This window comes from Zalophus californianus, chromosome 4, assembly GCF_009762305.2.
Source record: "Zalophus californianus isolate mZalCal1 chromosome 4, mZalCal1.pri.v2, whole genome shotgun sequence".
NCBI classification, from domain to species: Eukaryota; Metazoa; Chordata; class Mammalia; order Carnivora; family Otariidae; genus Zalophus; species Zalophus californianus.
This window is the reverse complement of record NC_045598.1, coordinates 8985023-8998606: the sequence shown is the minus strand read 5'-3', so window position 1 is coordinate 8998606 and position 13584 is coordinate 8985023. Positions and strand designations below refer to the sequence as shown.

Below are 13584 nucleotides of genomic sequence, written 5' to 3'. Positions count from 1 at the left end.
CTAAAAATGTGGCTTCAGTCCACTGTCTTCATTTATTGGCTTCCGCGCTTTGGGGAGTAACTCTAAGATCTTCTCGTAAACGTGCCCGGCACCCAAGGACACGAGTCCAGGGACACACGAGGCATTGGTGCCCCCCCGCCCCCGCCGGGACAATCACATGTTCTCCCCGGGGCTGCCAGCTGAGCCCGGGGCTTCTGACACCGAAGCTGCGGTGCTGTCCACCCCAGTCACCCTCCCCTTTCGGTCCCGGCCCCCATCTGGCCTGGGGGCCTGGCTGCCGCGGGAAGCAGAACAGACCTGAGGAAGGAGTCTGGCACAGAGGCTCAACCAGGCTTTGGCAACGGGCACCCCTAATTGAGATGTGGGCTCCTGGGAGATGCCATTGATTCCAGGGTGAGGGCAGGGAAGTACCAGGTAAGCTGGGATCCTCTTAAAGTGCTCAGAACAGGAAAGAATGAGACAGAAGGACACCGGGGCCAGCTTCAAGGACCGAATCTGAACATCAGAATAATGATGGCAAGAGAATAAAATAGAAAGCCACCAGTCCATGCAGATATAAATAGAGAGGGAGAAGAAGAAAGTGTGATGAGGAACTGGTTATTCACAGAGCTTCGCAGTACCTCCCCTGAAAGTGCTTACTGCTTGCCAAGGAGAAAAGAACAGCCTCGTGCAGGAACGGCCTGGCAGGTAGCGCTCACACCAAGTGCTCCAAGCCAGCCACGCCAGGAAAGGGGCCAACCGGCTGGAACCTGGCAGGATGGCTGCCACCAGAGGAGCTCAGCGTCACTCCTGGCATCTTCCCGCCACCAAAGAAGCACGACCTGACTCCAGTCTCCATGAGGACGCACCAGGCAAACCCAAGGGGAGGGATGCCCACCAAGTCGGTGGTGGAATGCTCAAAAGTGGCAAGGTCACCAATGTGACAGAAAAGACAGGAACAGAGCCAGGCCGACAAGAGACGTGACAACCAGATGCAACACGAAATCCTGAACTGGATTCTTCTGCTGTAGAGGACTTGGTTGGGACAAAGGATCTTGAATGAGGTCTGAGAATTCGCCGGTGGTAACGCATCAGTGTGAATTTTCTGATTTTGATGGTGTCACTACATCGTATAAAAATACACCCCTGTTTGTATGAATATACACTAAAGTATGTGGATATGATAAGGCATTGAGTCACTAACTCAACTCAAAAAGTTCAGAAAAATAAGTTCTTTGTACTGTCCTTGTGACTCTCCTGTAAGCTTGAAATTGTTTCAAAACAACAAAAAAAATTTTTTTTTCGACTTAAACCTGCCTGAAGTAACAGATAAGGACTTTAGTGCCCATTAGAATGAAGAATTTTAGTCAGTGTTTCTTAACCAGGCACGATTCCCACCCCCAGGTTGTTATTAACAAAGTGGCCTTAAATAAGTTCCTCCACCTTCCTGATTCCTCATCTGCGAAATGGGGATGAAAGCAGCAGGTGCCTCCCCGGTCCGCTGTGCGTCTGCGTCTGCGCTCTGCAAAAGCCTGCTGCCGAAGACACGGGCCATAAAGGCGAATCGACTCAAGAGATGGCTGGTAAGTATTGTTGCTCTGGGACAGGGAGGGCTGGGGCATGCATCGCCACCCTGCCAGCCATTAGTCCCTTGAAGCAACTGATGCTGGTCTGAATGCTCGGGACAGCGAGGACCCATTTCTGCACCCAGCACGGAGCCACTTGGACGATCTGAACACGCAAATGAGCAAGCATGTGAATGAAAGCTCCTTTGCCCCTTCAGCACCCACTGCTCCGGAGGGAATGGGGCATCCACCCCGCTCCATCCGTTTTTTTTTTTTTGTTTTGTTTTGTTTTTTAAGATTTTCTTTATTTATTTGACAGAGAGAGATAGAGAGAGAGAGAGAGAGACAGCGAGAGCAGGACCACAAGCAGGGGGAGTGGGAGAGGGAGAAGCAGGCTTCCCGCAGAGCAGGGAGCCCGATGCGGGGCTCGATCCCAGGACCCCGGGACCAGGACCTGAGCCGAAGGCAGACGCCCAACGACTGAGCCACGCAGGCGCCCTCCATCCGTTCTCATCCTGAGCCCTGGATGCTTATCCTGGCCTCACCTACCCTCCAGCTCAGGCCTGGGAACCCAGACCCTCCAGGGACCCGCCGGAAGCCAGAGGGCCCGAAACAGCCCCAAACAGGATGGCCGCCACTGAGTCTCAAGGCTTGGTTTCTCATAGGTCTGCCTTCTTAAGGGAAGGTACTTTTTTCTTTCTCTCTCTCTCTCTCTCTCTCTCTCTCTCTCTTTCTCTGTGGCAAAACTGCCATCACGAAGGTTTGAAGAAAAAAATAAACTGACAGCAATGGAAATTCTAATACTAGAAAAATGTCAAGAAAGCAAACACGGGTTTCAATGAGACATTCAGGCTGACAGCTCATGGAAACAGGCTTGAAACTATCAAAACACAAAAACCCCCCTTGCTAAGAGCGCACAAGCACCTGCTGTGAAACTCATCAAATTCAAAACAGGCCTCAGTGGATAGGTTTTGTGCCCAAGTCCAAAGGCGGACTGCAGTGACGGTCACCGAGGGTCCTGTGGAGACGGGGGGCAAGAGGGCTGTGACTTGGCATGAGGCTGCCCACTGGGCTCGCGGGTGGACACTGGAGGTGGACAAAGCTTGAGGGGAGGGAGGCGGAGGGGACAGGTCTGAGCCCTCCACAAACAAAGCCCACAGCCTCAAGGACCAGCGCCTGAGACTTGAGTCTCATCGGTTGTGTGGCCCTGGCCAGCTATCCACCTTTCTGAGCCTTGACTCCTCCTTATGGAATGGAGACAGATCATCACCCACATCTCTCGGGGTTCCCAGATCGATGAGACCCTCTATGGGAGCCTGCCTTGAAACCAGAAAGGGAAGCTCGGAAATTCGTGTTCACTCCTTCCCCTGTGGTCAGAGCCCAGCACACAGTAGGTGCTCAATCGGTGCTTGTGGAGTGCTGACGAAGACCTTGCCCTGCCCACAAATGGCTGCATAGGGGAGAAAAGGCGCGCGCACAGGCACACGCGCGCGCGCGCGCGCACACACACACACACACACACACACACACAACCAGGTGAGGGCTGGAAGTAGGTCAGGGGCTCTGACAGGTGGTCTGCAAAAGTTGGCCTGGAAGCTGCGCTGAGATCAGAGAGCCAGGGGCAGGGAGTGCTTCAGAACAGCGTAGATATCAGAAGGCCCTGAGATTCCTGGTGAGGCAAAAGGCCCCCAACACAGGCCGGCCCGTCGGCCGACAACCACCTGCTGCACCACACACCCTCTGAGGTAGGCCCCACCGTCCCCTTTTACAGTGAGGAAACTGAGGCACAGAGGAACGAAGAAACTCACCGGGGCCATACAGCTAGCTCGTAAGTGGCAGAACCAGGATTCCAGCCCTATCAGCCCGCCCTACAGACCCCTATGCCCCTCGCTGCCAGCAGAAGGGACGCAGAGCAGTGGGGAGGAGAGGAAGGGGTAGGGAGGCCAGGAAGGAAGGGAAGGCATTCAGGAATGCCTCTCCAGGGGGTGGGCACTGTGGAGGAAAGAATGAAAGACAAGATGGACTTTAAACCTTCCTGCCAGCCTGCCATCTGAACGCTGCGGAGGAGGGTGGAGGACAGGTCCCAACCACACTGCATTCCCGTTACAGATGAGGCTGTGCACAGAGGGAGCCCCTGACCCAGGGCCTCGAGCTGCTTTGTCCATGGGGCCCGAGTAGCCCCCTGTGGACATCTGGACACTTACCCACGGGCTCCACCTTGAGCCGGAAGGTCTGGACACGGTAGCAGAGGTGGAGCTCTGGAACGACAGAGGAGTTAGCCGGAGAGTCTCCAAGGGCCTCCGAGGGCAGCGCAGAGACCCGGCCAGCCCAGCGCGGGGCACCTGCCCTCCCCCAGGCCCCAGGGACACATCCACTCACTCTGCTGAATCCACTTCCTGCAGGCCCTCCGGTGGCACAGGAGGAAGGACACGGAGCCCAGGACCACCACCAGCAGCAGGACCGTCCAGAAGAGCACCGGCCCTGGAACACAGAGGCAGCCCTGCACCCTCGGCCCTGATGCTTGGGGGCTCTGAAGTCTACACCACGGCAGTGCGCCAGGGGGCCCCGCTGCAACCTCCCTACACGGCCCTCACCCCAGACTATGTTCTCCTTCTGCTGGGACACAGACACCATCAGGGCTGGCAGGACCCGGTCCTTCCCCAAGCAGGAACTGAGACCCAGACCCTCTGCCTCCCTGGTGCAGCCCTTATCCACCTACCCTCCCTCCCCTGGCTCGAGGGGGCCCATCCGGGCGGCTAAACGGTTCACAGAAACAAACCATTTCTAGACCGTGAGAAATTGAGGCGTCGAAGAGTCAGAGGAAGGAACTGAGGTCCAAAAGAACATGGTCTGGGGGCCCTGGAGGAGGGCCTATGTCAGGTGCGGCCCTGGGGCAGTCGGCAGCACATTCAGTGTGGCTGGAGTCGGCGGGGGGGGGGGGGGGGCGGGGGGGGGGCGCGGGCAGGTGGAGCAGAGAGGAGGGTGAATTGGGGAGTCTGGTAGGACTCCCAGCTCCCCTCCAGATGGGCAGGCAGGGGGTCTTCTCTGCACATACACCCACTCAGCACCTGTTCCCTGAATATCACGTAGGCACCATTACCATCTCCTTTTACAAACGAGGCAAACTGAGGCTGGCAAAGTTTAAGTAACTCACTAAAATGGCAAAGGGTAAACCGCAAGAATCACGGCTTGGGCCAGGCCAGGCCAGGCGGCTCCAGCACCCACACACTTAACCGCTATGTGGGTATTTTTTTTTTACAACTTAACTCAGTACTTAACTTGTTCCTTTTTTTCCTGTGTCCCTTATGAAGATGGTGTATCTAGTCACTGTTAAGTCCACGTTCAGGTGTTAAAAAGTAGTAGGTGCCATGTATGTGCTTCTCAAACTTTAACGTGCCTGCAGATCTCCTGGGACCATGTTCCAATACAGACTGTGGTTCAGTGGGGCTGGGGTGCAGCCCTGAATTTGCTCTTCTAACAAGTTGCTGATGCTGCAAGTCCAGGGCCGCGCTTTGAGGTCGGCTGGCCGGAGGACTGCCGCCACCTAGTGTTTGACACCAGAACTGCAAGCCCCAAACCGAAGCCTACCTTAGAATGCCTCCAAGGAGCCCCGGTAAGGTGCTAGCTACGTATACCCCACTGTACCCCACTGCTTACTGCCCTGCGTGGTCCCTGCGACAAAAATGAGGCTCAAAGGAATTAAGCAACTAGTCAAGGTCATGTCTTCGTTCTCCAGGTATTTTCTGAGTAGCAATTACGGGCCATGGGGATGAAGCTGTGAATAAAATCCCTGCCCAGAATCGAGGAACAATCACTAGCAAGTGACAGAGGCACAGCCCCAGCTCAAGAAACCAGAAACCTGGGGTCAGCTCTGGTCTCCCCCACCCAGTGGATGCTGCTGCCCAGGGAGAAGCCTCCCTCCTCCCGGCCCTCTGGGAGGCAGACGCTGCTCTCTAATAGTTACCTGAAACCAGAATGGGCTTTGCCGTGGAGGAGAAAGAGATGGGCGTGCTCGTTGATATGGGGGTGTCTCCCCAGGCGTGGGAGATGCCCCCTCCATGCTCCTGACTGATCTGGGGGTCTGCCGAGGACACCAGAGGGGCAGGGGCACTACCAGGAGAGAAGCCAGAAGTAAGACTGACGGTGGAGATGGAGAAAGGGAAGCGTGTGCTCAGGAACCATTCCCAGTGGTGCCAGCCCAGAGCCGGGCACACATCCTCCAAAATGTCTTGCGACCTTGGCACTGAGATCCAGCCCAGGCCCCACCTCCAGCCAGCCCCAGCCCAGCTGCCCCCAAAAGGGGCCAGGGAGTCACCTGGTGGGCGTCTTGCTGTCCTCTGGGTTGGTGCTGCACTTAGGGCAGGCCTCGGGGGGAGGTAGCTCATCTGTGGCATCCCTCTCAGCTGCACCTGCAGGGAGTGGTCTTAGAGTTGGTGTCAAGGAGCCTTACCCAGCAGGACTGGTAACTTCCCGGGAGGCGGCATGGTGAGGCCAGAAGGACATGGCAGCCAGGTAGACTCAGGCTGGTGTCCTGACCCTCTTTCCTTCTCTCCCTCTCTCCTTCCCTCCATGCAACAACTCTTTATTGAGCACCTACTATGTATCAGAGACTGTCCTGGGAGCTGAGACATAGCAGTGAGCAAAAGAGACAAGATCTCTACTGTCAGGGGGCCATTGCTGCGGTGTCTTGGCGGGGAGCTATCTAAGCAGAGGAAACTGAAGGCGGGGTGGCCCCTAGGTGGGGGAGGGAGGAGAGCGAGCACATGGGAGAGGCTGGTGAGCAGCCATGTTAAAACATGTGCACAACGGTCCGTTGTACACAACTGTTCATAGCGGCATTCTTCATAGTAGCCAAACAAGTGGAAACAACCCAAATGTCCATCAACTGGTAAATGGATAAATAAAATATAGTATACCTGTACCTGAAGATTGTGTGGCAATAAAAGGGAACAATGCACTCATACATGCTACAGCATGCATGAACTTCAAACGTATCGTGTGCAGTGAGAGAAACCTGACACAGAGCACATATTCTGGAAATGTCCAGAAAAGGTCCATCTAGAGGGACAGAGAGTAGTGCTTGTACAAGCTGGGGACGGATACAGGGGTTGACTGCTAAAGGCATGAGGTTTCTTAGATCGTGGTGATGGTTTTACAACTTTGTAAATGTCTTTACAATCTTTGAATTACACACTTAAAGCGAGTAGATCCTGGGGTATGTCAAGTATACTGCAACAAAGCTGTTCTTAAAAATTAGGTCTTGCTCCCCAAAGCAAGGATTTAATTAGCAAGGGGATGGGATCAGTGCAGTAGATCACATCCCCGGCCCACCTCCTCAGGTGGGGAGGTGTCTGTGTCCCCGCCTCACCGATGCCCTGTGACTCGGATGGTCGGTCGGTGGGGCAGGATGGAAGGAACAGTGTGCCTGTTCCCAGCCTGGGCCTTTCTGCACTTCCACCAGGGCTGTAAGGAGAGGATGCTCTGGCACGTGGTGGTCCCCACTGGTCCCAGAAGGATGAGAAACACTCGAAGCAAACCCAAACCAAACCTGTGAGCCCAGGCAAGACAGCAAAGGCCCCAGCTGACCGGGGGAGGAGAGCTGAACCCTGAAATGTCAACGGTGTTTTTCATCTGTTATGCCTGCAGCGAGCGCTGGCTGAGACAGTCAGGCTTGTGTCTCAAAAGATCAAAGTGGAAAAGCTGCTCCTCATCTCCAGCCAACTGTGATCTCACAGGAAGGTGGCTTGGTGGCTCTTGTCTTTCTAATTTTATGTAAAAGAGAAACCTGATAAATACATATAAGTAAATAAATGTAAATACCATCTCCTGATATTTAAACATAGCCTCAATTTTTTGGAAGTTCCTTTCTTTTGAAATCAACTTTATTAAGGCATAATTTATATAGAAGAAAATGTCCCCTCAGTTACACTGTTTGATGGGTTTCGAAGAATGTATCCTTCCATGTAACTGCACCTTCATTCAAGATCTAGAACATTCCCACCATCCCAGAAAGTTCCTTCGTGACCTTCTGCCATAAATCCTCCTCCCACATTCGGGCATTACGTCACTATAGATTAGTGTGCCTGTTCTAGAATTTCATTAGACAGAATCAGGCAGTAAGTACTCTCTGGGGTCTGGCTTCTTTCTCTCGGCACAATATTTCTGAAATTCGCTTATGTTGCACGGAGTAGTCTTCCATTGTAGAGATGTACCACCATTTATTTATCCATTCACCAGTTGATGGACATCAGGGTTGTTTCCAGTTTGAAGCTATTATAAATAAGGCAGCTCTGAATGTGCTTGTACAAGTCTTTGTGAGGACATATAATCTCATTCCTCTTGATGCTTCGGAGGGGGAAGCCTGTGCTGACCAGACAGAAGGCCTCTGAGGACCCATTCAAAGATGGTCTCCTCTGATCTGACCCAGCCACTCTTTTTACAGATGGGAGAGAACCACGGAGCCAGACCTAGAGCCCGAAGGCAGGACTCCTGGATTCCAGCCCACAGCACACTCCATTGGACCACGCCACCTCCTGCCTGGGGACTGAGCACATTCTTACAAGTTTACAATTAACTCCTTTTCTAGGGGTAAGAAAACTGGCGCACATTTGAAGTAGGTCATGCCCAGCCACGATCCCTCTCTGCCCCCATGTCCCTGGCGGCGGCACCCCTCCTCTGATGCGGTACAAAGCAGATCCCCCACCCACACTCCTTTCCCTTCTAAAAAGCTTTCATGGTGTTTCTCAGATTCTTCCTGAAACACTTTGAAGAGAAAGTGAAGCAAGGATTAATTTTCTTCTTGGATTAGTGGTGTCCTGAGGAACTCTCCCCTTTGGCGGGGGGGGGGGGGGGGTGTCTCCAAATAGATGCTAGGTCTTTCCTCAGGGTCACCAGACTATTACCTGAATTAGCTGAAGCCTGCAGACTTTAAGCTATGAGGAAGCTATGATAATTTCTATTTATTTGCAAATCAGTATTTGATTAAATTTAAAATGTCATTGGTTTCAACAAGAGTTGACTTTGAGAGGATTGGAGGAGTTCTTGTGTTCAAATATATCACCATGGCTACCCCCAGCTCGCACCATGAGGGGAAAGCCCTCTGGCCTCTCTCTAAGGCAGCCTCAGTCTGAGCTCCCACTGAAACACCTGCCGGAATCCAGCCACAGAACTGCAGTCCTGGGGCGCCCGGGGGGCTCAGTCGGTGAAGCCTCTGCCTTCGGCTCAGGCCACGATCCCGGGGTCCCGGGATCGAGCCCCGCATCGGGCTCCCTGCTCCGCGGGGAGTCTGCTTCTCCCTCTCTCTGTCCCTCCCCCAATCCCCACTCATGCCTTCTTTCACTATCTCTCTTTCTCAAATAAATAAAACCTTAAAAAAACAAAAAGTACTGCTGTCCTTCTCTAAGTGGAGAAGATGGACCCAGTGCTCCTTGGCTGCCTCTCAGCTTCTCCATGTGTACCATACCATCCGTAGCCTTCCGCCTTCCGCCTTCCGCCTTCCGCCTTCCTCCTTCCGCCTTCCGCCTTCCTCCGCCTTCCGCCTTCCGCCTTCCTCCTTCCGCCTTCCGCCTTCCGCCTTCCTCCTTCCTCCGCCTTCCGCCTTCCTCCTTCCGCCTTCCTCCGCCTTCCTCCTCCCGCCTTCCTCCTTCCGCCTTCCGCCTTCCGCCTTCCTCCTTCCGCCTTCCTCCTTCCGCCTTCCGCCTTCCTCCTTCCGCCTTCCTCCTTCCTCCGCCTTCCGCCTTCCGCCTTCCTCCTTCCGCCTTCCTCCTTCCTCCGCCTTCCGCCTTCCGCCTTCCTCCTTCCGCCTTCCGCCTTCCGCCTTCCTCCTTCCGCCTTCCTCCTTCCTCCGCCTTCCGCCTTCCTCCTTCCTCCTTCCGCCTCCTTCCGCCTTCCGCCTTCCTCCTTCCGCCTTCCGCCTTCCTCCTTCCGCCTTCCTCCTTCCGCCTTCCGCCTTCCGCCGCCTTCCGCCTTCCGCCTTCCGCCTTCCGCCTTCCTCCTTCCGCCTTCCTCCGCCTTCCGCCTTCCTCCTTCCTCCTTCCGCCTTCCTCCTTCCTCCTTCCGCCTTCCGCCTTCCGCCTTCCTCCTTCCGCCTTCCGCCTTCCGCCTTCCGCCTTCCTCCTTCCGCCTTCCTCCTTCCGCCTTCCTCCTTCCTCCTTCCGCCTTCCGCCTTCCTCCTTCCTCCTTCCGCCTTCCGCCTTCCTCCTTCCGCCTTCCTCCTTCCGCCTTCCTCCTTCCGCCTTCCGCCTTCCTCCTTCCGCCTTCCGCCTTCCTCCTTCCTCCTTCCTCCTTCCTCCTTCCTCCCTGGTGTAGTGACCCACCCCTTTTCCTCCTCCTTTAAATCTGGAGGTGAGCAGAAGGTGTTGTTTAGCCTCTACTCAGTCTGCCTGTGTTCTCTGGTAAGGGCCCACTGAAAGAGGAAAAAAAAAAAGAAAAAGAAACTACCCACATTTACTCCCAATTTAGAACTAAAGAGGATATTATTTACCAGACTGAAACATTTCTCTTTAAATCCAAACACCTGATCCTTGGGCCATTTGAAGGAGAATGGTCTTAGCATTCAAGGTCAAATGGATTCTCTTTTAATGCATCCAACAAGTGCTTAAAATCAGATGAAATTTTCATCTTCATATTTGGAGTGTAAGTTTCTTGTCAGCTTTTTATTTTCCCTAGAATTCTCAACTGCCCTTCGTCTTCTTGTTGAGAAAACAATGTGCCTTTACCACATCATCAAGTTTTTCAAACATACTACTCAAGAAGTTTACTGAAATTCTTTCATTCCTGCAGACAAGACAATTCACTGGAGCCCTCCTTCATTTTTCTGTTCTTATCTGGCTCAACCGGTCTGCAATACAGCTGTCATACTGGGACTTCCCTGCTCTCCTGCAATAGAATCACTGTTTTCTAGATTCCTGGCTTTTTGTTTTGTTTTGTTTTTAGCCACTCATTTAGCCAAATAACATCTTCAAGTAACTCTCTAAGACAGGACACATGAGGGAAAATCTTTCTGCCCTTTTATGTCTGAAAAAAAATTTTTTTTTCTGCTTTCAAACTTAACTGTATCTTAACCGAATAGAAAATTCTAGGTTCAGAACTAAGAAGGAGCTGATGTGGTCTGGTAGAGAGTACTCCAGGCTGGAACTCAGGGTCCCTGTGTTCCAGTTCTAGCTCTGGTCCTCTCCATCCATAAAACTAGGTGGGTAAGATCAGATCACGGGTGGTGACAGGCTTTGAATTGGCCCGCAAAGACATTCTGTGTGGCGAGCACAGTGATCTAGTCATCCATCTCCTAGGCATTTACTCATGAGAGACGAAAATATATGTGTACACAGAGTTGTACAAGAATGTTTGTAACTGCTTTATTCATAATTGCTCCAAACTGGAAATAACTCAAATGTCTGTCAACTAGTGAATGGGTAAATAAATACATCTATTGTGTCTGGATACGAGTAATCTTATTCATCCTGTTTGCTCTTGGTAGGTCCATCTGAAGTCTCCTATTTTTCAGGTCAAGCATGCCAGGAAAGTTGGGGCATCACTGTGGGTACAAGGCCCGGAGCACTCAGTGACCAGGTTAAGAGGGCCGTAAGCAATGGGAATGCAGAAGACCCAAGGCTTGGGGTAGGGGTGCACGGAGGGAATTATGGCACTTCTGCTGACATGAGGCCTGGAGTATACCAGAGTCCCGTTGGGAGGGTCACACCAAGGTGGTCACCAGACCCAGGCTGGGGCTGTGAGGTTGCCCAGGGACTGTCTACTCTGGGAGCATGACTGGGGCAGGGCACGACCAAATGTCCCCACCCATATGCTCTGCTGACAGAGGGCGCAGCAAGAAGAAGCAGATGCAGCCAAGAGAAGCCTCCTTCTTCCTGCAATGGCTCCCCAGTGTCCTCTGGCAAAGCTTAACATCGTGTTCACTAGAAGAAATACGTGAAGAGTCCAATACTTTACTGCACAGCAGGTACTGAAGGTGAATTGAGAGTTGAGAGGCAATACTTGGTAACAAGCACACTTTCTAAAAGCCTTTTTTGGTACTCTTCTCTCTTACTGTTTCTTTTTCATGGCATTCTGTTCTCTAAGGATGTAACAACTTGAATTCTTCTGTGGACGCTAATTTAAAATTTTAAACGTCTATTCCTCTTCCTGAAACCATTTCTATTGCTTCATCCACAGTAAGTTTTCTGTTAATGTATCTTGTTATTCTCCATCATGCAGCTGGTTTTCCTTAACAGTCTGAATAGCTTTATTGCTCACTCATATTTACTTAAAAAGGACTCTGCTGAACATTCCAGCAGCTGGGTGTTGGGGGGGGTTCTTCTGCTGTGGCCTTTCCACAGCAGGTCTCTTCCCTGAGGAGGAGGGCCATCTGGGAACTCCGGGCCCACGGTGGGGAGTGGGGGCCGGCAGTCTTCACTTCAGGGTGACTTAGCAGGGGTAGCCTATCAACAGGCTACACTCAGAAACACACAGCCAAAGAGGGCTTTACGCAGGGTGGTAGTACCAGCCCAGAAGGCCTGTTTCCCCAGCTGCTCCTTCAGTGTCTTCAGCCAAAAAGTTGATGATTTTCACCAGAGGGTGAAAACTCAGGCACCATCTGTTCCAACTGCTCAGTGTCCATGGTGTACCACTGTCTCAAGTTTTTAATTTTTATTTTCAAGATGAAGTCGTACCCCACTGCACTGTTCAGTTCTCCACTTCACGCCCATCCTTCATTTTACTTGCCTGCTCTGAGCCCAGGGCCTCCGTGGGGATCTTACAAGCCAGGTACCTCCCACTTTTCCTGCAGCACTCATGGATTGACTTCTGGGGCGAGCTTCCCTCCCCCTCGTTTTGTTTGTCACCACCCTCCCATCTGTTTTCTACCTTCTAGAAATTTGTTGAAATCTCTTGTCTGTTGATTAACCTTTTTTCCACCCCACTGTCAAGAGTTTATATTTTTCCGCACTCTGGCAAATGTCTACCATCTTTTTTTTCTTTGTTTTCGCTTGTTGTTGTTTTTTATTCAAGTAAGCTCTATGCCCAATATGGGGTTCAAACTCACCACCCCAAGATCACGAGTTGCACACTCCACTGACTGAGCCAGCCAGGTGCCCCAAATGCCTACCATCTGGAGTTGGAAATGTCTTCAAAAATTTCATATTGCTCTATCTTGACTCAATGAAACAGCCTTTCAAATAAGTGAAGATTTTACCAGCCCAACGATTTCAGAAGGAAGAATTTTTTAAAAAGCATCAGAATCTCTTACCAAGGGGTGCCTGGGTGGCTCAGGTCACGATCCCAGGGTCCTGGGATTGAGCCCTGCGTCGGGCTCTCTGCTCAGCGGGGAGCCTGCTTCTCCCTCTGCCTCTGCCTGCCACTCTACCTGCTTGTGCTCTCTCTCTCCCTCTCTCTCTCTGTCAAATAAATAAAATCTTAACCAAAAAAAAATCTTACCAAAATGCCAAATCTAGATTTTTTTCAAGGTTTTTGTTTTGTTTTGTTGGTAATCTCAACGTGGGGCTGGAACTCACAATCAAGAGTCACATGCTCTCCTAACTGAGCCAGCCAGGCACCCCCAGATCTAGACTTTATTCCACTTACCAGCTCTAACCTTCTAAACAAAACCGAAGCCCAAACCTGACCTAGTTAACAGCTAGGGTTGAAGGTCATTTGCCCGGTTGGGGGTGGAGAGAAGTTCAGCTGCAGGGGCACAGATTTCAGCCCCTTGGTTGAGGGTACCCACAGCTTACCCTGGGGTTTGGTGACCATCCCTGGTGGGCAGACGGAGTGGGGGATACAGCGGGCACAGGAGTTGGTGGCTGATGTGGCACAGAACATGCCAGATCGACATTCGCAGACTCGAGAGGAGTTCCACGTGCACGGCGCCTTCTCCACCAGGTCTTCAAAGGGACACAGAGAAGGGTCATGAGGAAGGATCTGGGATGGCAAGAGCAGGGGGTCCAGAGACCCCCCCCAGGAGAGCATGTGCCTGGAAGCAAACACTCATGTGACTATTCTGTTGAGCAGATCTTTTGGCATGCTCAAAATAGGCTGAGTGGAAGAAGGT

At 52.3% G+C, this 13584-nt stretch overlaps 1 protein-coding gene across 3 annotated transcripts in view; it reads right to left on the bottom strand.

Annotated features, from left to right (window-relative positions):
* The window catches only part of TNFRSF8 (TNF receptor superfamily member 8), a 61383-nt gene that overhangs the window by 11383 nt on the left and 36416 nt on the right, over positions 1-13584 (bottom strand). For 2 of the 3 annotated variants that reach the window (XM_027618555.2, XM_027618566.2), the window contains exons 8-12: positions 13268-13417; positions 5860-5953; positions 5509-5654; positions 3924-4025; positions 3749-3802 (exon numbers count right to left, since the gene is read on the bottom strand). In XM_027618555.2, coding sequence (XP_027474356.1) covers positions 3749-3802; positions 3924-4025; positions 5509-5654; positions 5860-5953; positions 13268-13417 — 546 coding nt within the window. The remainder of the gene's footprint in view (positions 1-3748; positions 3803-3923; positions 4026-5508; positions 5655-5859; positions 5954-13267; positions 13418-13584) is intronic. The other variant, XM_027618576.2, reaches the window with a different exon arrangement.